Source organism: Gracilinanus agilis, chromosome 5 (genome assembly GCF_016433145.1).
Source record: "Gracilinanus agilis isolate LMUSP501 chromosome 5, AgileGrace, whole genome shotgun sequence".
Lineage (NCBI taxonomy): Eukaryota > Metazoa > Chordata > Mammalia > Didelphimorphia > Didelphidae > Gracilinanus > Gracilinanus agilis.
The window spans coordinates 232,140,544-232,165,640 of record NC_058134.1 but is presented as its reverse complement, the minus strand read 5'-3'; the positions used below and the strand labels follow the sequence as shown (position 1 = coordinate 232,165,640).

The 25,097-nt window shown below is 39.8% G+C and overlaps 1 protein-coding gene across 1 annotated transcript in view; it reads right to left on the bottom strand.

Annotated features, from left to right (window-relative positions):
- The window catches only part of ANKS1B (ankyrin repeat and sterile alpha motif domain containing 1B), a 1,330,035-nt gene that overhangs the window by 102,878 nt on the left and 1,202,060 nt on the right, over positions 1-25,097 (bottom strand). The window contains exons 19-20 of the mRNA XM_044679159.1: positions 12,346-12,453; positions 8,798-8,977 (exon numbers count right to left, since the gene is read on the bottom strand). Coding sequence (XP_044535094.1) covers positions 8,798-8,977; positions 12,346-12,453 — 288 coding nt within the window. The remainder of the gene's footprint in view (positions 1-8,797; positions 8,978-12,345; positions 12,454-25,097) is intronic.

The following is a 25,097-nucleotide window of genomic DNA, read 5'->3' as shown; positions in this document are numbered from 1 at the left end:
TGGATGGTCCTTCTAGCCCCTTTTCTGGATCACAATATTGATTCCTGGATATATTTTATGTTGCTAACCTCCAATATTCCAATGAATTATGATTTCACTATAGATAAGCAGGGACCTTAACCAGAGCAACCCTTACGTTGACAAAGTGGTAGTCAGAGGAGGAAAGCAAGAAATCAGAGGAAGGATTAGATAGCCTCTAAGATCCCATTTTGCTTGAAATCTATGATCCCCCGATGATGGAAATATACATAAAAGTAACAAAGGTGCCATTAAATGACACTACTGGTAACTAGTTTTTTACCTGGAAACGGAGTCAGAGAATCATTATATTGTCCTCATGTTGGCTTTTATTTTAAATATTTTTATTCCTAAGCTCTCATTTTCTTAGTAACAATTCCAAGACAGAAAGGCAAGGGCTCCGCAAATGGGGTTAAGAGACTCTTCTAGGATCACATAGCTAGAAAGTGTTTGAGGCTAGATTTGAACCCGGGAAAGACCTCCTGACTCCAGGACTGGTTCTCTATCCACCGTACTACCTAGCTGCTCCTAAATGTTGGCTTTTACAAATAAGGAAATAGTCTCAGAAAAGTGACTTGTCCGATATCATATGGTCACAATGTGGGAGAGCCTGTAGCAATAGCTAATAACCAATTCAATTAATCGGCAAGAAATAAAGCCTTTAATAATGCCTGTCTTCACTCGTATAGTATTTGAGCCATATATCTGGATAGCTGGAATCTAAAAAAAATAGAGAAGATGGACATTTCTTTCAAATTGACCAATCTGCCAATAAGCATTTATGAACCCCTTCAATGTTAGGCAATAAATAAAACGATCTCTACTCTCAAAGAGCTTACAAAGATAGTTCCTAATTATGAAGAAAGATGTTCTTCAATCCACCAGAATTTTAATAAAAATTATCCAGTGTGGTCTGGATGAGAAGAATCACATTTACAAATGGTATATGATAGCTTCCATCCATCCATCCATTAATCAGCCAATCAACCAACAAGCATTTATGGAGCACCAATTACGTGTCAGGAACTGGGTTTGCAAGCAGAAAGAACAAGATAATAAGTCCTTTTCTCAAGAAGCATTTGGATAGATTGCTTGGCATGGAGGCAGGAAAACATGAATTCAAATCCCATCTCTCTCTGACAATGAAGAGTCATTTAGCCACCAGCAAGTTACCTAGCTTCTTTGAGACTCAGTTTCCTTTTCTTCAAAAATGAAAATAATATAGAATACTTCTTTGCAATGTCTACTGCAAAAGCTCTAAAGTGATAGTGTATAGGAGAAGCCTTGTAACCTTTAAGGCACCATGTATTGTATTTGGCTATTTTGCTATTTCCAAGTCTTACTATCTAAAATTGTCAACATCCAGGCAATGACACTATTCACAATTCCTGTCTGCAACCTAAACTATTCATGCTCAAGACCAATGGTTCCCAAACTTTTCTGGCCTACTGCCCCCTTTCCAGAAAAAAATATTAATTAGCGCCCCCGGAAATTAATTTAAAAAAATGTTAATAGCAATTAATAGGAAAGATAAATGTACCTGTGGCCATCACTGCTCCCTGGATCGCTGCAGCACCCACTAGGGGGCAGTGGCGCCCACTTTGGGAATCATTGCTCAAGAGAGTGGAAAGAAGGCTAGATTTGAAATCAAAAGACTTTCATTTAAATCTTTTATCCTACCACTTGTTATTTTTGGGACCTTGCTCTAGTTTCCCCATCTGAAAAATGGGCAGGTTGGAATAGATGCATTCTAAGGCTCCTTCCAGCTCTATGTTTCTTTAATTGTAATTATATATAATATGACATGCCACTCTTTCCCTAAATTAGAGGCACAAATGTGTTACAATTATAATCTCTTTTCTTATATTTAAGGTGATTACTTTGATTTTGTGGGGACAAAAGGCCATCTAGATTAGGTTGGTTTTTTTTTTTAAATCCTTATCTTCTGGCTTAGAATAGATACTAAGTATGAGTTCCAAAAGCAGTAAGGGATAGGCAATGGTGGTTAAGTGACTTGCCCAGGATCACGCAGCTGGGAAGTGTCTGAGAGCAGATTTGGACACTAGACCTCACTACTGCCCCCAGTCAGGTGTTTTTAGCTATAAGATCACAGGAAATCAACTCAAAGAGGAAGAAATTACATCTTTCTTTTCACTAACTCCTAATTAAAATTTATCATTTCTTTCAATTATTTAAATACATGATTCTGGGAAAAAATTTCTGTTTTACTGAAATGGCAAAGGAACCAAGACATGAAAAAAATTAAAGACTCCTGGTTCAAATGGACTGTTTAATTGGTCTTTGTTGAATTTAAACAAGAGGATCCCCACTCTGACTTATATAGTGAATCCCTCAGGACTAGGACTTTAGTTGTGGTAGGACAATACTCTCCAAATGAAAATTCCTTTCACTTATGAGGATTAACAATTTGCTATTCAGCCAGACCCCAAAAGCCTCTTTTCTTGATCTAGAAAAAAGGCAAAAATCCCAGGCTAGCCTTTATGCCCCTCAGAACCCAAGGACCAAGCTGATGGTTAAAATTCCAAATCCACTCCAGCTGTAGCTCAGGAGAAGCTGAAGAATTAAATGTGGTGCTTTTAGGGCATAAACTCTCCAAGGTGGTTTTCTCCTGACTCCATTTTCTTTTCTTTTCTGTGGACAAGGAAAAGCCCAAGGGTGGATTGGTAGGTTTTCTTGAAGCTGAGAAAATGAGAGGGGGCTGAGCCTGCATGGATTGAGGACTAAGTCCCTTCAGGGAAACAAGAACCTTTTTTAAAGAACTCCGTTAGGCAGTAAAGTAAGTGGGCTTCAAATTTTCTCTGGAGGGGGAGGGAGGAGCAGCATGACTCATTACTTAGTGAAATTTTAATTGCTAATGTAAGTTTTTATGAAGAACCATGTGGACATATCTATCTGCTGAGCCCAGCAAATCTACCTCCAGGGAGGAATAGTCTGGAGCTAGGGAAGACAGATTGTTAAAGTAGAAATTGGATTTTTAAAATTATTATTATATTAAGAATCTGAAAAAAGAGGAATGGGAAAAGGTGTGAATTGAGTGACAAAACGGTAACACAAAAATCTGATGATGTAGCTGCAAATAATTGAATATTTTATTTTCTGACAGGCAAGCTTGCTGAGCTACAAAATAGCCATTCAAAATGATGCTTGGTTCTACACAGATAATGGGTTTTAGACAGAGCTGTATGGGGGAAGGGGGAAAGGAGATGTTCATTTCTTTAAAAAGCAGAAAAGCATAACAAAATCCCTTTCTAAAACAACAACAAAAAAAGCATCTGTCTTTTAATTCCTCTGTTTGATTCCAATGGGGCCTCTTTTGATCAGACATTTAGTGTGTAAAGAGCTATTGGAGAGCATTTAATTCAATCTCTTGGCTTTATATCAGAGCCACCAAAGCCTAGAACTGAAGTGTTTTGCCCCTAGGTCATACCCGTAGTAAATGAGGGAGCTGGGATTCTAACTTGGATCTCCTGACTCCTAAATTCGGTTGTCTAAATTCAGTGCCCTGCTCACTAATATTATTCTACATATCATGGATACATGGACCCACCCTGACATGACTCTTAATACATTTTCCTAATTGTTCAACCTTCTTCTTAGTACGCCCGCCATGTTGAGTATTGGGTGTTCCCCACACAAAATGACTCAAAGCGCTCAGGGGGCAAAGAAAAATGGGAAGAATATTCTATAAGGCAAAATTCTATAAGAGTGGAGATCCTTTTGTTGAAACTCAAGAAAGACCATTTAAGTAGTCCTTCTGAACCAAAAGTCCTTAATTTTTTTCATGTTGGGGCCCCTTTGCCATTCTAGTAAAACACAGAAACTCTTTCTTAGAATCATGTTTTTAAATAATTGAAGGAAATGCTAAATTTAATTAGAAAAGAAAGATGTAATTTCTTTCTCTTTCATAGATTTAGTCTTGGAAGGGATCTTAGAGGTCGTCTCATCTAATCTTATTTCAAGGATGTGGAAACTGAGGCTTAGGGAATCATAACTTCCTTTCCATTAGGGATTGTTTTATTCTTTGTATTGTATCCACAATGCCTAGCAAATAGTATTTGATTATTGATTGATGGCCCAATAATAGAGATCAAAAGAGATAATATTTGTAAAGCATTTATCACAGTGCTGAATAGAAAAATCACTTAGTCACTGCATATTCCCTTCCTTTTTCCTAATAAATAACAGCTAACATTTATTTAGAGTTTTAGGCAGTTAGGTGGTGCGCTGGACAGAGCACTGAGTCTGAGTTCAAATTTGACCTCAGATACTTAAGAGATGTGTGAGCCTGGGTAAGCCACTTAATCCTGTTTGACTCAGTTTCCTTATCTGTAGAGTAAGGTAGAGAAGGAAAGGGCAAACCACTCCAGGATCTTTGCCAAGAAAACCCCAAATGGGGTCATAAAAAGTTGGACATGTTTGAAACTACTCAATAGTGGAAAAAAAAATGGAGCTTAAAAGTTTGCAAAGTACGTTAATTCATTTGATCCTCTCAACAATCTTGTGAAGTGGGTGCTATTATTATATCCATTTTACAGTTTGTATTTGAGGCTGAAATAGGGGATGAATGACAGAGCTGAGATTTCAGAATAGGTTCTCTTGACTCCCAATCTATTTCTCTTCTTCTTATGCCTCTCTAGCAATAAATTCTGTCTCACCTTTCTATTAGTAAAATAATGTGCTGCATATGATGGTGGTTACCAGAAAAAATAGGCACATGTAGATTACTCAATAAATATAAAAGAAATTGGGGGAAAAAAGCCAGAATAAATAACATGTAAAACAATAGGATGGTCTTTAAAAAGTACCAATGATCTCCAGAACTTGAGTCATGCTGTAAAGAGCAGGCTGAAAACTTTCTAGATCTATTCTGGATCTAGAATTGAGATTTTTCTAGAACCAGACCTGTTTTGAGGTTTTAGACAATGTTATACTACAGTAAGTACAGAGAGATTAAATATTTTTTTCTTTATAAAACTATTGCTTAGAAGAAATAACTATATTCCAAAAATTAAGCATCCAGATAAAACAATGATAACTGTAGTTTCGGATCCTGGATCACCGTTCAAGTGATGCTCCTTAGGTAATTAGGAAAATAGCCACTCTCTGCCCATGAGCACCCCTAACCACATAAGTAAACAACAAGAAGAAGGTACTAGAAGACTCAGTTTGAATTCATTTCTATGGATCCTATTTTTGTATGAAGTTTTAAAACTAAAATCAATTTTGAAAATTAATGCTCTTAAAAGAGAAATTTAAACACAGATGCCATCTACAAATGCTGAGAGGAAAACATATGATAAATGGCTGGGAGAATAAAGCACAAATCAGTGCACTCAGATTGGGACAGGGCATTTGAGTGTCCTTGGCAGGTGTGAAAATTAGGTACCCTACTCCAAGCCACCCCTTTCCAGTTGTTGCTCCCAAAAGGATTTAAGCCTCACTTTTAAACATCACAAAAACAAGGTTGACTGATATTTTCTGGCCTTAAAATATGTTCATTTTTTTAAAATAAAAAATAATATTTAAAACTCTTCAGTCATGCCCCCTACCACTGGGCTGTGCCCTAGGCAGCTACCTCCCTCGCTCACCCCTAGTTCCAGCTTTGACTATACCTTTGGCTTCTACCCAAACGATTACAGTAGGAATTAAATGATGGTTTAAGAGAAGCAAAAAGAAAAAAAAAGTTTCAACCCCGCTTCATCTCCTAACTACATTCATTTAAAAACAAAAGCTAGGAAGATAACAATGCAATGTCTGACCTTGCCCTTAGTAAAGAACAGAACAATTCATGGTTGAAAAGAGTGAAATGGAACAGGGTCACCCAAGCCTTCTCCCTCCAGGGTTTTCATGTCCAGAAAGCATTATGTGTGCAACATTTCCTGCAGTGTGCATAGTACAGCACCTTCATATCTTACAATTTTGAGATAAAGCATGGTATATTTACTGGAGATCTTAAAAATAGGTATCTCCTTATACAATTAAGAGCTCTTCTCCCTCTTTTGTATTTTTATTTAAATATAACAAAACCAACAGCCCTTACCTTTTGTCTTAGCATTGAGACTGAGTATTGGTTCTAAGACAGAAGAGAGGCAAGGGTAGGCAATGGGGGTTAAGTGACTTGCCCAGGGTCATATAGCTGGGAAGTGTCTGAGGTCACATTTGAACCCAAGATTTCTCATCTCTAGACCTGACTCAATTTACAATGCCATTTAGCTGTCCTGCCTCTTTTTTAAAAAGGTTGATTCAAATCCCTTCATGGTCAAATTTCTACCTGGACTTTCTCATCACAGATGTGGCTAGTAGGAAAAAGAAAGCCTTTAGGCACATTAGTCTGATCCTAGGAGCAAGGACAAAAAAGGTCTCACTCTCTCCTGGGGAGTTTTTCAACAAATTCATTTCTCTTTATGTTTCTGGCTATTCCTCTGACCATCTATGTAAGGTTGCTTTAGGGAGACTTAATTACTAATCACTGTGATTTACTAGCGATGCTGAATAATGACTACAGACTTTGAGAACAGAGAATCTATAAGGATTTCTTCAACCAGATCCAAAACATGGAAAGATTATAGAAAGAATTAAATTATTTAATTTAATTAAATTAGACTATAGAAAGAAAATAGAGATTATATTTATCTGTCATGGCAGTGACTCAATGATATGTTTCTGGCAAGGCTATTCTTTTCAAATACAACCTTATATATGTTTTGGGGGTGGGTCAGTATAGGGAATTCTGGGTGTCGATACTCCCTTCACTGCTTTGGGTTGCTTCTTTCCCTAGTTTCCCTTCCAGGAACCATGATACCCTGTTCTGGGATAATCTCATCAATTCTAATCTTTGACACCATCTTCCTTAGCCTCCTTTCCCCTGTAATTAATTGGAAGGAAAAAATACCAAACTCTTCCAATGTCTTCCTTTAAAGAGAGAAGAAACTGGATTCAGTTCCTCCACTCAGCATCTGCTATTCAGCCTGGTTTCTCCTTGGAATAAGATGCCCCATCCTGGCCCCCCACTTTTCCTCCACTTTTCCTGCCTCCTTTTGCGTGTTATGTCACCCCATTAAATTGCAGGTTCCTTAAGGGCAGGGATTGCCTTTCTTTTTATTAATCCTATTCCCAGCAGCTGAGCTAGGTAACCACAGAGGATAAAGTACCAGACTTGGAGTTGGGAAGACTCATCTTCCCAAGTTAAAAACTGGCTTCAAACACTTACTAGCTTAGCTGTATGGCCCTGCCCAGGTCACTTCACTCTATTTACCTCAGTTTCCTCAACTGTCAAATGAGCCGGAGAAGGAAATGGCAAAACCACTCCAATATCATTGCCAAGAAAACACCAGATGGGGTCAGTCTGACATGACTGAACAACAAAACCCCCAACACTTAGTGCAGTGGTTGGCACACTAATTGATTAATTAAGGTACTTAATGAATGTCTATTGGATAGGATTTTATTCATAACCTTAGGTAGTTGGCTGGAGGCACTTGGAGAGGTTCTCACAATTAGTCTATATCTTGAGCAGAACTTGAACTCAGATTATTCTGACTCTAGATTGGCCCTCTGTCCACTATACATACTGCCTCTATCTTTTAATTTTATAAAATTATGCCATCCAATATTTGTTTTATTTTTTTCACATCCATTACCCATGAATTTGCTCATAGCATTAATTCTTTTAGTAGGAAAATATTTATGAGATCAAATTTAAATATTATACATGCTATAGTATAATTACACATACTATAAAAATTATATACCGTAAATATTATATATAACACCACATAATGATACGGAGCACTCCCACTTTCTGGATGCAGTTTTAAGCTTTAATATCTTAAAATTTGATTAAGATTTTTCCTAGACACTTTGTATACACAGTGCTATAACTGCCATTTCTTTTCTTCCTGGGACATCATGGGGGAAGAGTACTGCATCCGCTCATCCCATCTCTATCTTTCTCCCTTTTTATAAATATACATTCAGGTATGAAAAAAAAATATAATATTTATATAAATATCTATCTACATATAAATAAGTGTTTTTTGTTGTTGTCGTTGGAGGAGCTGAGCCTGTGATTTCTTCCACGTAGGGAACTCCTGGCAAGAAAATGTTTTCTACCAATGTAGAACAGCATTGGTTACTACGCAACATGGAATTTTCAAGAGTTGCCTGGGGCCATCGATGGGCTGGTCACCTAGCAGTAATGTCAGAGACTGCAGTTCCATCTAGCTCTCTTCCACTATGACCTGCCCCTCTCCATAGGCTCTAGTTTTCATTATATGTTCCACGGTATAACTGTATATCCTGTTTTATAATTCTAGAAAAATACATATACTTGGGAGGGAATTAGAACCATTTCCCTTGAGTCTCAATCCTCCCTTTTCCTGCCCTAGTCTTTTAAATTTTAGTCATCTAACCACTTTATACCACTCAGTCCTGGGCTTTTAATCTCTTCCATTCATTACCCTTTGGTTTGTTCACCGAATTACTTCTTTTGGTAGGAAAATATTTGTTGAGATTTAATTTCATTTCCTCAGGAGGAAGAGAGAACAAAGATACATATTTGATAAGGAGAGTTTCAGCAGCTGGATTCTATTCTGGTTGGGGGGAAACAGGACATGGGCATGTGGTGAATAAATAAAGTCCAAGGCAGGACCCCCAGGGAAGAGTTGCTAGGAAGCCAAATGCATGAGTTACAATGAAGGCATTACTTGATTCTGATGATAGGCACAAGAGCTAAAAGATATGCTTTTTTCCACCTTACCTGGGCCATCTGTCTCTCCAGTTTTGATCGGGGAATATCATCAAAGTAGTTTTCATTTCTTCTTCTCCTTGCATCACCCTGCATGATAATGTGTGGAACGTCTAGGGAGCCCCCAGTGGTGTAAGTACTTTGGCTAAGTGATGGAGACAACTGAGGAGGACTGTGATTACCACTGGGTTCCTGAATGGAAATACATCATGAAATAAATACCATATTCTAGTGGGTATTCGTTGGTTTTAAAACTTTGAATGACTGACAAAACAAAAACATTGGGGATGCTTTGGTGGGGGGTGGGGAGAATGCCAAGGAGTTGGATGGCGTTCTCCCATTCCACTAATGAATGGTATGATATATTCAGTGCTTTTTTTTTTTTTTTACTCTTGAGTGTTTTAACTGAGTTATATCTGAGGGTAAAAAATTGGGCCTCCAGTTTGTGACACCAGCACTAGCGGTGGGCTCAGCCATGCATATGTCTGTGTGGCACCATCCCAAGAGTCAATCATTTCTCTGAAAAAACCAGGAGACTGTGCCTATGCATGACGAAGCAGGGGCCTCACAAACTGGTAGGTGCACGTGAATATGTGATGATGACTGACGCTGCCAAGTGGGGCACAATGGATGGTGATCTACCTTCAGAGAGTGGGTTGGTGACAAGGGACAGCACGGCACACAGTGTGTAGACAGCATTGCGACGACCATGGAACGGTGAACAATGGGACAAATGGGGAATTTTTTTCCCCTTTGAGGTAGGAAAATGAACTCGAATCTAATGGAAATTGGTTTGAAGTGAGTTAAGGATAGGGTGAGGGACTAGACCTGTGATTTCTCTGGTTTAGAAAGCTCCCTCCCTCAACCAGAGCAGGTCAGTACCTTTTCAAATTTTAGTCTTAGCAAATTAATTGTTTAGAGCACTGAAGGTTTCAGTGATTTGCCCAGGATCTCTCAAGTCGGTGTGTAGCAAAGGTAAGACTTAAAAACAAGTCCCCCTGCCTTCAAGGCTGACTCTCTGTCCACTATGCTATGGTGTCTTTCAAGGCACTCCTGAGAATTGGGCTCTAGTATTTATATAGAGAAGGAAACTTGGGAGATCCTGGGTCTGGGTCTTCCCTTGTTCCTTGCCTCTCCATTTTCTTCTCCTCAAAGATGTTCCCAAGTGGACCAAGGAAGCTTTGGGGAGTTAAGCCGTTGCATATATTTTCATCATCATTATTATTTTTTGAAAATCTATTTCTATTAATTGCTCTCAGGGAAGGGGTAGGATGGGGTATAGTTAGAGGGAGAAGAATGGAGAGGGAAGGAAAAGGAGTTAGCAGAAAAAATTGAGCACCCCAGAGGCCATCTAGTTCAACCCCCTTATTTTACATTTAAAGAAACTGAGGCCCAGGGGAATTAAGTGACTTGTTCAAAGTCACACAGGTAATGTCAAGGGCAGGATTTGAATCCAGGCCTTTGACTACAGAGCCAATGCACTTTTCAGTAAGCTTTCCATAAATTCTGTCTCCCTGCTATTATGGCTGTTAACTTCTTTCTCTTCCTCCATGAACTTCTCTTTATCTAAAGCAAAAGAAGGAATCCTTCTACTCCCAAAGTTTATCATGATCTATATTGGGGGGGGGTGTACCTTTGAAGGAGGAAAATGGCTCTCCAGTTTTCTGAATACCACTCCCCAAACATCTCTGAGCCCAAAGGAGCTGTGCTCCATATCCTTGCATCCTTGAATTTGCTCATACCTAATTCTTTTTCCCTTTTTTTCCCTCTATCTTCTTCTGTTCTCCCATTAGACCCCAATTCCCAACTTTCTCTATGAAATATCCTGGAGCTAATTATGTCATGTCATGCAATCTATTCATGGACTGATCTTGTTTACACTCTTCAGGTGGCCCAGGATTTTGCAAGAACTCTTTTGCCTTTTATCATATATTGACCCCCCTGATTCAGAGGTCAAATAGACAAAGTTATACAGGGAAAACTAAATCATGAGGGGTAGTAAGGCCAGGGCAGAGCGATTTCCAGTTTGCCACCCAAATGACCAGCTTATAGATGAAATTTTGAAAATGTAAATGGATGAAGGGAAACGTGTGTATGGACCATTCTTGCCTCTTGCTAAGAAAATGATTCAATTGCTATTGCGTAGACCCTCAAAGAATCTCCTCGGTGAGAGTTAGGCCTTACTTCTAGGATCATAGGTCTTGGGCAAGAAGGGAGCTCAGAAGCTCTTTAGTAGAATTCCCTCCTTTTACAGATGAGGAAACTAAGGTAATATAGGTTGTAAATGGCAGAGCTAGGATTTAATGTCCTGCACTAGACTATATTTACTGGCCCAGTCTGAGTGAGCCCTTCAAGATGGAGAAGTTAATCATTTTGCTGTTAGAATGGTATGTGCCCTGAACTGATATTTATGTGAGGGGTCCTATGGTTGCCCTGGGTGATCTGAGAAAGACTCTCAATCTATTGGACCTAGGATGTGAGGGCTGGTAGGTGGGAGATATAAATCAGGTTAGGGATGGTGTGGAAGGGTGGGTTGGCACAATGAGATGGCTTAGAGGTGTGGGGATTAAATGCTGGTTGGGCAGGAGTCTTGGGCTCTCTCTCCCTACTTCTGGTTCTCTTCTTTCCTCTGTCTAGCTCCTTCTCACTTTTCTTTGCTCTCTCTAGTTTATATTTTCTATCCGAATCCTTGACTTTCTTTATCACCCCTTCTAGTCTTTCGTCCCTTTCCGCTCTCTCCCTAGTCTCTCTTTCCTTATCTATTTCTCCTCTACTCTTATCTCCATACTTTTCCCATCTCTCTCTACCCCCTCTTCTAGTCTCTTTCCATGCTATTTCTCCTTTACTCTCTCTTTTTTCTCTTTCCTTTTCCTATCTCTCTCTAACCCCCTCCTTCCTCTAGTCTCTCTTTCCATATCATTTCTTTCCTGCTTTCTTTATCTCCTTGCCCTCTCTCTCTTTGTCTCTCTGTTTCTGTCTTTCTCTCTCATTCTTTCTCTCTGTTACCTTTTCTCTGCCCTAAATTTCTCATAACATGAAACCCAAGCATCATTTTCAATCCTTTAAAAGTCAGTTCCATTTTCTTTTCTTTTAAAAGCAAGCAAGTGGAAGGTTTTATATTCTGCTCTAAAGTCAGAATCACAGACTAAAGTTATTATAAGTTTTTACTTTGCTGTGGCCCTTGATTAATATGTTTTTCCTGTGGATCAGAGACTTTTGATTAAAAAAAAAGAATGAATTTCCATCCATTGGCAAGGATGGTTGACAGAAGGAACTGAAAAGGCAGGGGTTTGTTGGAATGAATTCCAATGAACTACACATCTGGACATAAAATATTCATATGCTCCTTTGGCCACAGCAAATGGATTAAAAACAACAACATAAAATTATAAAGATAAATAGAGTGGATTCCCCCCTCCCCTCACCTGAATGCAGAGGATGTAAGTTACATGGGTAAGAGACAGCCCATGCCTCCTGAGCTACAGTTTCAGGCAGATGGCAAGCCCCCATATTTGTTAAGCATAACTGTTGAGAAATAAAGCCACGTTTAGGCAACTTACCCTGAGGGTGATGGAACGAGGGGGTTTCTGTGGAGGATCCTCGTGTAGCCTGTCTCCCAGGGATGCCAAAATACGCTTTCTGTGGCCAATCAAACTGATTTTTAAAACCTGAAACAATATATATTTGGGTCAAAAGATTTTGTCCGAGTAATAAAAGTATTAAGGGAAAACCCCTTCTCCCCTCCCCTCCAAAAAGATCCCAGGGATTTCTGTGCAACAAATTACCAGTAAGAAAACTGAGAAGAGAGGTGAGAAGAGAAAGGAGAGGTGAGAAAGGGAAATGAGAAGAGAGGGAAGGAAAGGAGAGAAGATAAGAGCAGAAAAGAGAGAAGGACAAGGAGAGAAGATATGAGTAGAGAAGAGAGAAAACAGAGAATGATAAAGAGGAGAGAGGAGAATGTAGAAGGAGAAGATGGAGAAGAGAAGAGTGGAAGAGAGGGAGAATGATACTATGAATGTTAAAGCCTAGGAAGAAAAAAAACCACAACATAAATATAAGTTGTAAAGCTGGCCAAAGGGGTCCAGAGGAGAAAAGTTTCAGAAAGCATAAAAGAGATTGAAGTCAAATAAAATGAATGCAGAAAGCCCCAAAAAGAAAAGATGTCAGAGGTCTGGACTTGGAGAAATATCAGAGAGAGAGGAGACAGAGAAGGTACTGGCAAAGATAAAGGAAACAATGAAAAAAATACATGGGTCTTATGAGTTTGGGGACAGTGTGGTGTAAGAAAATAAATATTGGATCTAGAGATGGGACCTGGTTTGAATCTTGGCTTGGCTGCTTAATTCACGTGTGACAATTTACTGTACCTCTGTGGACTTTAATTAACTGTTAAAGTGAAAGAGTTGGATGAATGGTTATTGAGTTCCCTCTCAGCTCTAGATCTAGGATTCAATGACCTTGAGACTGGATTCACTGGATCAGATCTGCTTTCATCCCATCCTCTAGTCTGTTTTTGGCAGTATGACTACAGGATGGGTTATGATTATAATTCTAGATGTCAGCCTTGAAGTTTGGAGATATACTTTGCCCTCCCCAGTAGAAGACGTTTAATTAAAAAACAGAGCAAAAGTGGCTAAAAGGGACCTGAAATCTTAAATAATATAAAGGTTGAAAAGGAAGACCCAGAAGCCCTGGAGGAGGTCAAAGGAACCAGTTTATACCACTTCTATTCTGAAGTGCTTAGCAGATTGCCTAGCACAAACTAAGAACCTAATTAATGCTTATTCTCTTCCCTTTCCCCCTTAATTATGCCCAAGGTATTGGGAGAACTGGGAGATGTGATTTTTGAGCCACCTTCAGTGATCTTTGAAAGGGCTAGAGAGAAAGAGCTGTTGGAGGAAGGCAAATACCCCAATTTTCAACACCTAAGGAAGAGGTAGAGGATACAAACTATAGCTTGACCTTCGACTCCTAGTAAAACTCTAGAATATATGATATTAAAGGACTGCTTAGTGAATGAGCATTTAGAAATAAGTGCTACAAACTATTAGCAAGGATTTATCAAAATCAAGTTTTATCAGACTAATGTAATTTTTTGATAAGGTTTTTAGACTAGTACATCAGGGGAATGCTGTAGGATAAAGTTTAATTAGATCTGTTCAGAACAAAGTCTCTTTCACACAATTATTCTGGGAAAGAGAGATAGGCTAGACCAAAACATAGTTTTAGTGCGCACTCTTGCGCTCTCTTGCGCGCTCTCTCTCTCTCTCTCTCATTCTCTCTCTCTCTCTCTCTCTCTCTCTCTCTCTCTCTCTCTCTCTCTCTCTCTCTCTCTCTCTCTCTCCCAGCAATCCTTCAATCCTTCCTATCTATCTATCTATCTATCTATCTATCTATCTATCTATCTATCTATCTATCTCACTCTATCTTTTCTGATTGAATATAAGTTCCTTGAGTTCAGGGGCTATTTAATTTTTGGCTTTGTATTCCCAGCACTCGGCACTTAGTAGGAGCTTATAAAAATGCTTGTCAATTAATTAATTTCCATTTAGGGCCACATATGGATTAGAAGGATTATAATGAGGTTCCAATCCCTATCCTAAACTAAACCCTTCAAGAGATGCTTTTTGCCTGTATGAGAGTCTGGCCACATAAAATCAAACGAATATACTTATTAAAAAAAAACAAAAGGAATCATCAACTATTATTAAATCATTTTCTTAAGTGAATCCACTTTTGGAAAAGGGAAGCAGGTGGTAGCTAGTTTGTAGTCTCGGTTAGGTGCCATCAGAGACAACCTGGCCCACAGAAGGTCCAGGGAATCTGGCTCATTTTCTCAAAGATGTCTAGTTCACCAGAATGAAAAGAACAAATTGGAGGCATTGGAAAAACAAATTTGGCTAACCTTGAGAAATTTCTCTGCCCTGGAAGTGGCGATTAAGACATTGCATTCTAGAAATCAGTTTTATCTTTACTCCCTGGGATTATTAGTTTAATTCTAACACCTATTTAAAGGATTATGGGCTATTCAGCAACTCACACTGATAAATGGTGGCTATGATTCTCCTCAGAGAACAGACAGTGGAGAGACTTTTCCATGTCTAAGCCCATAGACGGACAAGTCGAGTTCTGCTGTCATAGTTTTAGGATTACTGCTAAAAAAGGGATGGGTCGATAACACTGGATAAAATGTCCCTACTCTCTATAAATAACCCCATTTCACAGGAGATCCTGCTGCAGTCCCAGAATTCACCCACTTGTCACTCGTGTAGCCAAGACCCAAACCGTGGATAAAAGCACTGTGGGTAATTCCAGAAAATCTGCCAGAATGAAAAGAACTTGATCTAAATACATCTGGTCCTTCCAGCTTTGGAGGCAGAAGAAAAGAAACAGAGGCTGGGTTGGGTGCTAACAGACTGGAGGGAACTTCTGGAGAAGAACAGCGTCTTTCTTAGGATTTTAACTGCATTCTCTTCATTCTTGGTCCTAGGTGGTTCAGTCAAATCCAGTCCTTGTTAAGCATAATCTCTGACAAACTCCAAGCAGTACCTTAAAATTTAATCATATAGGGACAGCTAGGTGACTCAGTGGACTGAGAGACAGGAAATCCTGGGTTCAAATTTGACCTCAGTTATTTCTTAGTTTTGTGATCCCCAGCAAGTCACTTAGCCTTAATTGCCTAGCCTTTACCACTCTTCTTTCTTGAAACCAATAATTTGTATTGATTCTAAAGGTTTAAAATTTTAATCATAATATACTACCTTTCCAGTGTATTTAATCTTCCACTATCTATATGCTATATGGAAATATAATAGCCCCTACCTCATAGGGTAGTAATGTGGTTCAATCAAGATAATTCATATAAAGCACTATGTGAATAAAATAAAATTTAATTAAAAGTTAAATTAAAATGAAAGCAATATGTACATATTAATTATTGTTGTTATCATTATTAAATCACTTAAACCTTCCTGGGTTTCACTTTCTTCTTTTGTGAAAGTGGGTTGGGCAAGATGGCCTTGGAAGTCCTTTCAGCTCTTGAGCTGTGATTGCATTAGAGAAGGCATTTCCTAGTGAGGATTCTCCCTTCACTGATGCAGACTGTCTTCTCTTCTCGGAGCCTTGGAGAACCATCTCAGGCTCACACAGCTGGTGTGGCACTGAGGCAAGGACGCTGCCCCAAGACATTTCTTAGGTTAGCCTCAAACACAAAAATCTAAGAGTACTGAGCATATCTGTTCACAAACACTTTTCTCTGTATATGGTGATCTATCTCTGGTCTCTGTATATATATATATAGTCTTTTTTTTTTAACCCTTACCTTCTATCTTAGAATCAATACTGTATATTGGTTCTAAGGCAGAAGAGTGGTAAGGGCTAGGCAATGGGGGTTAAGTGACTTGCCCAGGGTGACTCAGCTGGGAAGTGTCTGAGGTCAGATCTGAACCCAGGACCTCCTGTCTAGGTCTGGCTTGGTATGGCCACCTCGCTGCCCCGCTGTATGTGTCTTTTGCACTGTCTTTCCATCAGATTTGGAATGCTTTTCCTCCTTGACTTTCCCTGTTAGAATCTCCAACTCTAATCAAGACTCAGCTCAACTGCACCTCTCCTAAAAGAAGCCTTTCTTGATTTCCTAAACTGTCATCCATGTTTAAAAAATGCCCTTGGACCCATCCTTGCCATCATTAGCTTCTAATTTCTTTGGCTTATGATGCCTTTTACTTCAATTACATTTTGCACTTAATTATCTGTGTATATGTTATTTTCCCAGTAAAATTTTAGCTCCTTGAAGGCAGAGACTATTTCACTTTTGCCTTCAGATCTCTAGTATTTTGCCCAGTACACAAAGGGAAGATTTAATTAATTCTTTCTCAATTAAGTTCAATTGAAATATAAATGTAGATCAAAGGTCAGAAGCCTACAGCAGTAGTATCTAGATTAAAGATGGTTACAGAATAGGTATTGGTCTGCCTTCAAAATTTCCCAGTTTACAGAAGAGATTGAATCCCAATGAATAAGTAAAGCAGAGAAAGAGGGAAGCTAGATGGCCCAGGGGATAGAGTGCTGGACCTGTACTTGGAAAGACCTGAATTAAAATCTGCTTTTAGACACTTGCTAGCTGTGTGATCCCTCTTTGCCTCAGTTTCCTCATCTGTCAAATGACTTGGAGAAGGAAAACCACTACAGTATCTCTGCCAAGAAAGCTCCAAATGGGGTCAGAAAAAATCAGATATGATTGAACAACAATAACAACAAAAGTCAGAAAGACGTAAAGTAGGAAGGGACAGCTTTTCAGGAGAAAAAAATTCCCAAGGCAGAGTGGGCAGGGTACCATAGTGAAAAGAGCACTGGATTTGGAGCCAGGGGCTTTGGGTTTCATATCTTACCCATGATATTTAATACTTCTGTGAACAATGGCAGATCCCTTCATCTCCCTGTGGGGACTTCAGTTTCCTCATTTATAAAATGAAGGGCTTGGACCAAAGTCCTTTCTGCCCTTTGATTCTATGACTCAGACCTGGGATGCAGGACAGATAATATTCATAACCAAGCCAGTCTAAGGTAGCAAAGCTCTTGAAATAGCACAGATTTCTTCGAAGGCAACACACCCCTGATGCACTCAGCAAGCTAGGACCTGCCCGTAGTTATTTTTTAATATCTAACCTGAAATAGGAACTGAGGAAATTAGGCAATGGAGAAGGGGCTGTAAGTATGAATTTTGAAACACAAGCTCAAGCTATGCCACAGATAAAAATAAATAAAAAGCAACCCATCTTTTCACATTAGTATTCTCCTGGAGTTGCTACAAAGAAGAATCAAACTTGTGGGTGACCTGCAGGGCAGTGGAAGGATGCATGTTGGGTGAAAATAGCCCAGAAAGAACAGACCACAAAGGCATGCATCCAAGAAGGTGTTGAAGGGTCAGCAGGGTATGCAGGGCAACCCTGGAGCAGAAGAGAAAGCACTGGCCCTCGATCTTGCTAGGAAGACCTGCCTGTAAGTCTCACCTCTGACATGCTAAGTTATACGATCATGGGCGAGTCTCAGTGTCCTCATCTGTGAAAGGGGAATAATAATACCAGGTGGTTCACAGATGATATTTGTGAAACACTTTATAAATGCCAATAATTAGTATTGCTAGTATTAGGGATGCTAAATTAGCATATTACAACAATAAATAAATATTATTTAAATATTTAAAATATTATTCAAACAAAAATAAAATATTACAACAATAAATTAGTAAATTACAACACTAAATAAATATCAACTATTTCCTCTTCTTTGTATTTATAATCAATTATACCTGTGGTCTCATTGATGCAAATAGTCTTATCGGAGGTACCAGTTATAATCCGTATCAAACTGGACCATCTTTGGAGGATAGGGGTTATCTATGAGATATTCCTTATTCTTGCTATGTAACAATCCATCAAGAAGCTTGGATGGCACAGTGGAGAGAGAGCTGGGCTTAGGATCAATAAGATTCATCTTCATGAGTTCAAATCTCACCATAAACACTTTCTAGCTGAGTGACCTTGGTAAGTCACTTAACCTGTTTGCCTCAGTTTCCTCAACTGTCAAATGAGCTGGAGAAGGAAATGGCAAACCACTCCAGGATATGCCAAGAAAACCCCAAATGGGGGTCACAGAGAGTCTAATATGACTGAAAATGATTGAAGAACAAAAAGGATACCAGGTATTGTATTAGATCCTGGTAATACAAATTAAGTGATATCCATGGGGCAGCTAGGTGGCACAGTGGATAGAGTGCCAGGTCTGGAGTTGGGAGGATGGAGGTTCAAATCTGACCTCAGATACTTCCTAGTTGTATGAGCCTGGGAAAGTCACTTAATTCTGCCTAAAAAAAAAGTGTTACCATTCAACACACACACACACACACACACACACACACACACACACACACACACACACACACACACACAAAGATGGGTCAGCCTCAGAGTGAGACTGAAGTTTGACTGTGTAGGAAAAGTTAGAAGGTCATCAGTAGGCTGAGATAGATCCTTTAAGGGAGGACATCAATGAGGATCATAAAGGATGAGAAGGCGTGTTTGAATTATAGGGTCATGGCTTTAGAACTGAAAAGGACTTCAAAGTCTAAACTCTCAATGTACAGATGAAGAAACGGAGGCATGAGAAGGTTAAGTGACTTAGGATCATTGATTGAGATTTGAAAGGAACTTTAGAATAGTTTTTGTTAAAATTCCATCAGTAAATTACATAGAAGACTATCATTTTTTAGTTGAGCAAACTGAGGTCCAGAAACTTTAAATGACTTGTGGGGGGGGGGGTCACATAGTTATAGATCTCTAGCAAGATTCAAACCAACTATCTTGAATAGGTCCCACAGCTGGCATTCACATTTGGATCTTCCAATTTCCAAACCAGTGTTCTTTCTACCATGTTGTTCAATTGTTTTAGTAGTGTCTGACTCTTTGGGACCCTGTTCAGGTATTTTGTTAGCAAAGATGCTAAAGTAGTTTGTCATTTCCTTCTCCAGCTCATTTTATAGATGAGGAAACTGAGGCAAAGAGGATATTTTAGAGTTTTCTTGGCAAAGATACTAGAGTGCTTTGCCATTTCCTTCTCTAACTCACTTTACAGATGAGGAAACTGAGGCAAATACTGTTAAGTGACTTGCCCTGGGGTCTCATAGCTAGTAGGTGCCTGAGGCTAGATTTGAACTCCTCAAGATGAATGTTTCTGATTCTAAGCCCAGTGCTTTATCCCTAGACATCCTCTTTCCTATCACACGAGCCTGCATTTCCAGATGGTTGCAATCTCTACCAAAGAAGGAAGTGGCACACTGGGAGGTCCCTGATCTATAGTATTGCAGTACAAATGTAAACTGAGTGTTTTTAGATACTTGTAATATGATGGCCCAAAGACACTCATGTTGTATCTCAGTCATGTGAGCCTGTCCAAGTCCTTTTCCTTCTGTGGATCTCACAAAAAGAATGGCGTTCGATGGCATGATTTCTAAGAGCCCTCCCTGCTCTGATTATGCATCTAATAATGGTTTTATACAGCAGCAAATAGCACAATATTATATCAATGGTGTCAATCAAGCTTCTGCGTTCTTTGCCAGAAGGGAATTCATATAGAACATGTCATATTAACTGGCCACAGAGCTGCTCATGTCAGAAGAAATGCCACATCAAACCCTCACCAGGCCACATATGCCACATGGTTAAAACACTTTCTTTCTCTTGTCTGCGTCTGCCTGTCTGTCTCTTTTTGTTTGTCTCTCTCTCTGTCTCTTCTTCTCTTTGACTCTGTCTCTCTGTCTCTCTTTCCCTCTCCATCTCTGTGTCTGTCTCTCTCTTTTTCTCCTCCTAAACTGTTCATTGTTGACTTCTCTGATATTCCTGGTTGATGGTAGGACTTAGGGATAATTCGTTGAGAGAAGGAGTTCTTGGATGAGGAAACTCTCTCCACCAAGATAGGCTAATACCCGCTTTCCAGCTTGTAGAATTTTAGAGTTGTCTTGGGGCTTGAGAGGTTGAGGGACCAGTCCACAATCACACCGACAGGATGTGTAATGGAGGGGTTTGAACAAAGATCTTCAGAGCATCATAGACCCAAAGCTAGAAGGGATTATAAAATCCATAAAGGTCAACCCACTTACTGGATCCTTGAGGAAACAAGTTTGGAGAAGTGACTTCCCCAGTAGTATTTGAACTTAGACTGAACTAGACTCACTCTCCTGTACTACACTGGGAATAATATTGAAAGTATCTACCTTGGACAGTTCCTGTGAAATTCAGATAAGATAATGAGGGTTGCTTGGGTGATGCTGGGTGAGTCTCAGTTTCCCCATCCTTAAAATGAGCACGTTAGACCCTTCAAGGTCCAGTTGGATGACTATCATCTTTACAGACAAGGAAAGCAAAGCTCAGAGTCCTCAGAAGTGGGGAAGCTGAAACCCAGCTCTTGCTACCTCCACATCCCACATCCAGTGCGCTGCCCACTGAACAACACTGCCTCCCAAATACAACAGCAGCAATAGCAGCTGACCTTCATACAACACTCCCAGCCTTGCCAAAGAGCTCTCCACACTAGACTGAACTCTATGAAGCCATTGCAAGAACACAGTAGTGAGTCTACCCGAGTCTCAAAGGAGAGTAATGTAGTTACAGCGCGTTGCTGTGTTCTGCATGAAATCTATTTATTGCTAGAGATGGACCGAGGCCTCCGGGGAGAATCATAGACTCACATCATGTTCCCAAGCGTTGCATCTTGCATCGGTTATATTTCAGAGCCCGCATTTAGCTGACAGACGCAGAACGACACATGTAGCCAGACAAATCCCCGGGGAGGACACATGTCCAGATGCTGAGGAGCATCCTCGCTAGGGCTGGTTGGCACCAAACTCAGCCCTGGGATGTCCTCCCCTCCCCACCTACCCCCCTCATCCTTCCCCCCCCTTTCTTGACAGCCTCCTACTGTTCTGACGATTTCCTTCCCCTTCGGTGGCACAAGCGGAGCTCCATCCTGTGTTTTAGGATCCCACTCTGTATTCAGAGAATCACACCCCCACCCCCTTCTCTGGATGTCTTCCAGGCAGAGAGTGGATCCCACACAAGTCTGTGGGTCTCATTCTGGGGCAGAGCTGCCTGGTTGGTGCAAAATTGAAGATAGGGTGATGTTTGCAGGGCCTTAAACATTGAGAATGGAGGTTTATACCCCACACAATAATACTACCCAGCTCAACACAAGTCTCAGTTCAGCAATCACTTATCAAGCACTTCCAATGCACCAGGCATAATACCAACATGTAAGTAAGAAACGGGCATTCTAGTGGGGAGAGCAGGAGAGTCAATGTAGACAGAGAAGTGCAGACACCTCTGTAACCCCGAACTTCTTTGGTTATGCCAAAATGGCAGGTATGGTGCTGGTGAGACAAAGACGAAAAGTGAAAATGATCTCTTTGCTCAAGGAGCAGCCATTCCAGTGACGACCCTTGTTACTCAGTTTGGCTCAATAAGCCTTTAGTGAGATGTGAAAAGTTTCCATCACCCCCTTCCACAAGAGAGGCAGGGATACTCCGCCTGGGAACTCTGGACATGTTTAAAAACTATTGAAAAAAATGATTTCATTATAACTGCTTTCCCTTGTATTTCAGTGGGCTTTATTTTATGTTTTTAAAAAGCATTTTTAAAAGAAGGAATCCGCAGATTTCACTAGACTTCCAAAGAGACCTTTGACATACAAAAATATTAAGAACCCTTGTAGAGTGGAAGGTTCTAAGCTCAGATGTGTTACCTTGGAATGGTGAAAAGAGGTGTTAGATTTCGAGGGGGGTCAGAAGTCTTGGGTTCAAATGTGACCTCTGATATTTGTTGCTTGTTTGACTTTGGGCAAGCCACTTGGTCTCCTTGGCTTGGTTTCCTCATCAGTAAAATGAGGGGGTTGGACTGAATGCCCTTTAAGATCCTTTCTAGCATTATCGTTACAAATATAAGAATTCCAGAACTTTTTTCCTACTTGTATCTCCGTCATCTCAGCTTGTTAAATTCATTCTTCCCCCATTTTGGAACTCTCTAAGACTCCTACATTTAAGAAGAGATTCTTATCTAGACTCTCTGTTTTCCTTTAAGAGTCAGCTCAAAGGGGCAGCTGGGTAGCTCAGTGGAGTGAGAGTCAGGCCTGGAGACAGGAGGTCCTAGGTTCAAACCCGGCCTCAGCCACTTCCCAGCTGTGTGACCCTGGGCAAGTCACTTGACCCCCATTGCCCACCCTTGCCAATCTTCCACCTATGAGACAATACACCGAAGTACAAGGGTTTAAAAAAAAAAAGAGTCAGCTCAAATGTTATTAGCTACTGAGCTGCCAGGGCCCTCCCAATTCCCCAAACCACCTTGCATTTATTTTATGTATACCTATATATGTACATGGACTCTCCCTTAATAGCCTGTAAGATCCTGGGTAGCATGGAATATTTTTCTTTTATTTTTAATCCCCAGTAGCAAGCACAGTTCCTGGTTCACAGACAGACGATGGTTAATCTGTATGCTCATAGACTCCAGTACGAGTTCCTTGAGAATAAGGGTATATCCACAGGGCTTTATATCCACACAGATTAGTACAGGACCTGGCATGTAATAGGGACACAGTAAAAGCTTATTCATTGGCTGATTGATATGCATTTGTAGAGAAGTTTCTCTTTCCAGGAGTCCCCTATGTGGATGGAGTCACCCACTGAGACAAAAATCCTTCCAAATTACCAATCTAGAGCCCATCTATTCAGTCCATCTATTGCTTTGGCGGGTGTAATAAGGCAGAGAGAAGAAATTTAAAGCCTTTGTAACCTCACCTCCATACACCTCTGGAAGATGAAAAATGTACCTCTCATATCTGGGTAAATGGGAAAGGAAGCCTGAAATGGTCAGTAGGATTCACTCAGTGGATAATTTGAGCCGAGACTATGCAATAAAAAGAATAAATATGTCTGAGCTTCTAAGAGGGAGAGAGTTGTTTCGACCAAAGAGCAATTTATCTGTCTTGCTCTACATTCTAGACAATGGACAGTCTGGTAGGGTACAAATATTGTAAGCCAAAAGAATCAGGGCTGCTGATATTTTAGAAGCCAACGGAAACCTTCATTTTCAAAGAAGGAAACTTTGACCAAGAGAGAGGAGATGATTCACCCAGGGCTACAACAGGTAGTAAGAGTCAAGAGATGGTATTTGAAAAACCAAGCCCTGTGACTCCAAAGCCCCTGTGTTAATTGGGTGAGCCTGTTAGCTCGGCACATGCTTTGGAAAGCAAATCCGTAAGAATGGCTGACATTTATTATCTATTGTTCTATCTATTGTGTCTATATTATCTTGTATCTATAGTATCTATTGTATATTGTATCTATAGTATCTATTGATCTATCATCTATCTACTATCCATCTATTCATCCATCTATCCATTCATCTCTCTCTCATCTATTGATATATTGATCTATCTTTTATCTCTCTATCTATCTGTCTATTGATCTATCTTTCCTTTCATCCATCTATTATCTATCCATCCATTCTTCTGTCCTTCCATCATATATCTATCTAGCCATCTGTCCATCCATGAATCCACCTACCTATTATTTATATTCACTCGATCACAGAGAATTTGTAGAATTAGGACTGAAAGGTACCTTAGAATTACTAAGTCCAATGACTTTAGTTTAAAAATAAAAAAACTGAATTCCAGACAGTTTCCTGATCTGCCCAGGGTTTCATATCTAGTTAAGTGGCTGAGGGGGGATCACAGTCCCATACTGTCAGGACTACAACTTCAGGGATGTTTTCCCGGCAGCCTCTTTATTCTCAGAGTATTAACTTAAGGGTATTGAGAGATATTGAGATATTGAGATATTTATTAAGATATTGAGAGACTTATTCAGGGTCACCCATCCAACAAGTGTTAAGAGTTGCTCTTGAAGGCAGATCTTCCTGACCCCCATATTGGTTCTTCATCCACTATGCAATACCACTCTTCATTAGTGATATTTATTGTTGTTTAGTCGTTTCAGTCTGACTCTTTATGACCCTGTTTGGAGTTTTCTTGGCAAAGACATTGGAGTGATTGGTCATTTCCTTCTCCAGCTCATTTTACAGATGAAGAAACTGAGGCAAACAGGGTAAAGTAAACTGACAAAGGCCACAGAGCTAATAAGTGTGTGAGGACACATTTAATATCAGGGCTTCCTGATTCCACATCTGGTGCTTTAAAAATAATAATTAATGATTATGTTAATAAGTGCCCTATTTCTTTTCATTTTTCTACTTATTTTAGTAACTATTTTGTTACTAATAGAGGCTCTTCTATCTTTAAAATTCCTCTTGTTCTTCCATACTTTTCTTCTTCTATAACTTAAGAATTCAGCTCCTTGAGGACCCAGATTCACTTACCTTTTGGCTGTGTATTCCCAGGACTTAACAGAAAGCCTAGCACATGGCAAGAGCTTAATAAATGCTTCAATTTAACATTGAACCGAATCTTGCCATTTAGCACCTCCATTTTCTTCACATCATTCTAGCATGGTTGTGATGAGAGACTTCCTTATGATCCTGCCATCTGGAACTTCTTCTCCTCTACCTACCTTGTCTGAACTGCCCCCTCCCCTCACTCGACTAGACTCTCTGATTCCTGATTGCTTGTTCCGTCTGCTATTGTTTTTCTATTCAACTGCTTTTTTTTCCCATTGTAGCTCAGCAGATACCATTCTGTATGGCAGATGCCACCAAAAGACAAGGGATCTGTTGCCTAGCATGTTCTAAATCCTACAACTTCAGTAACT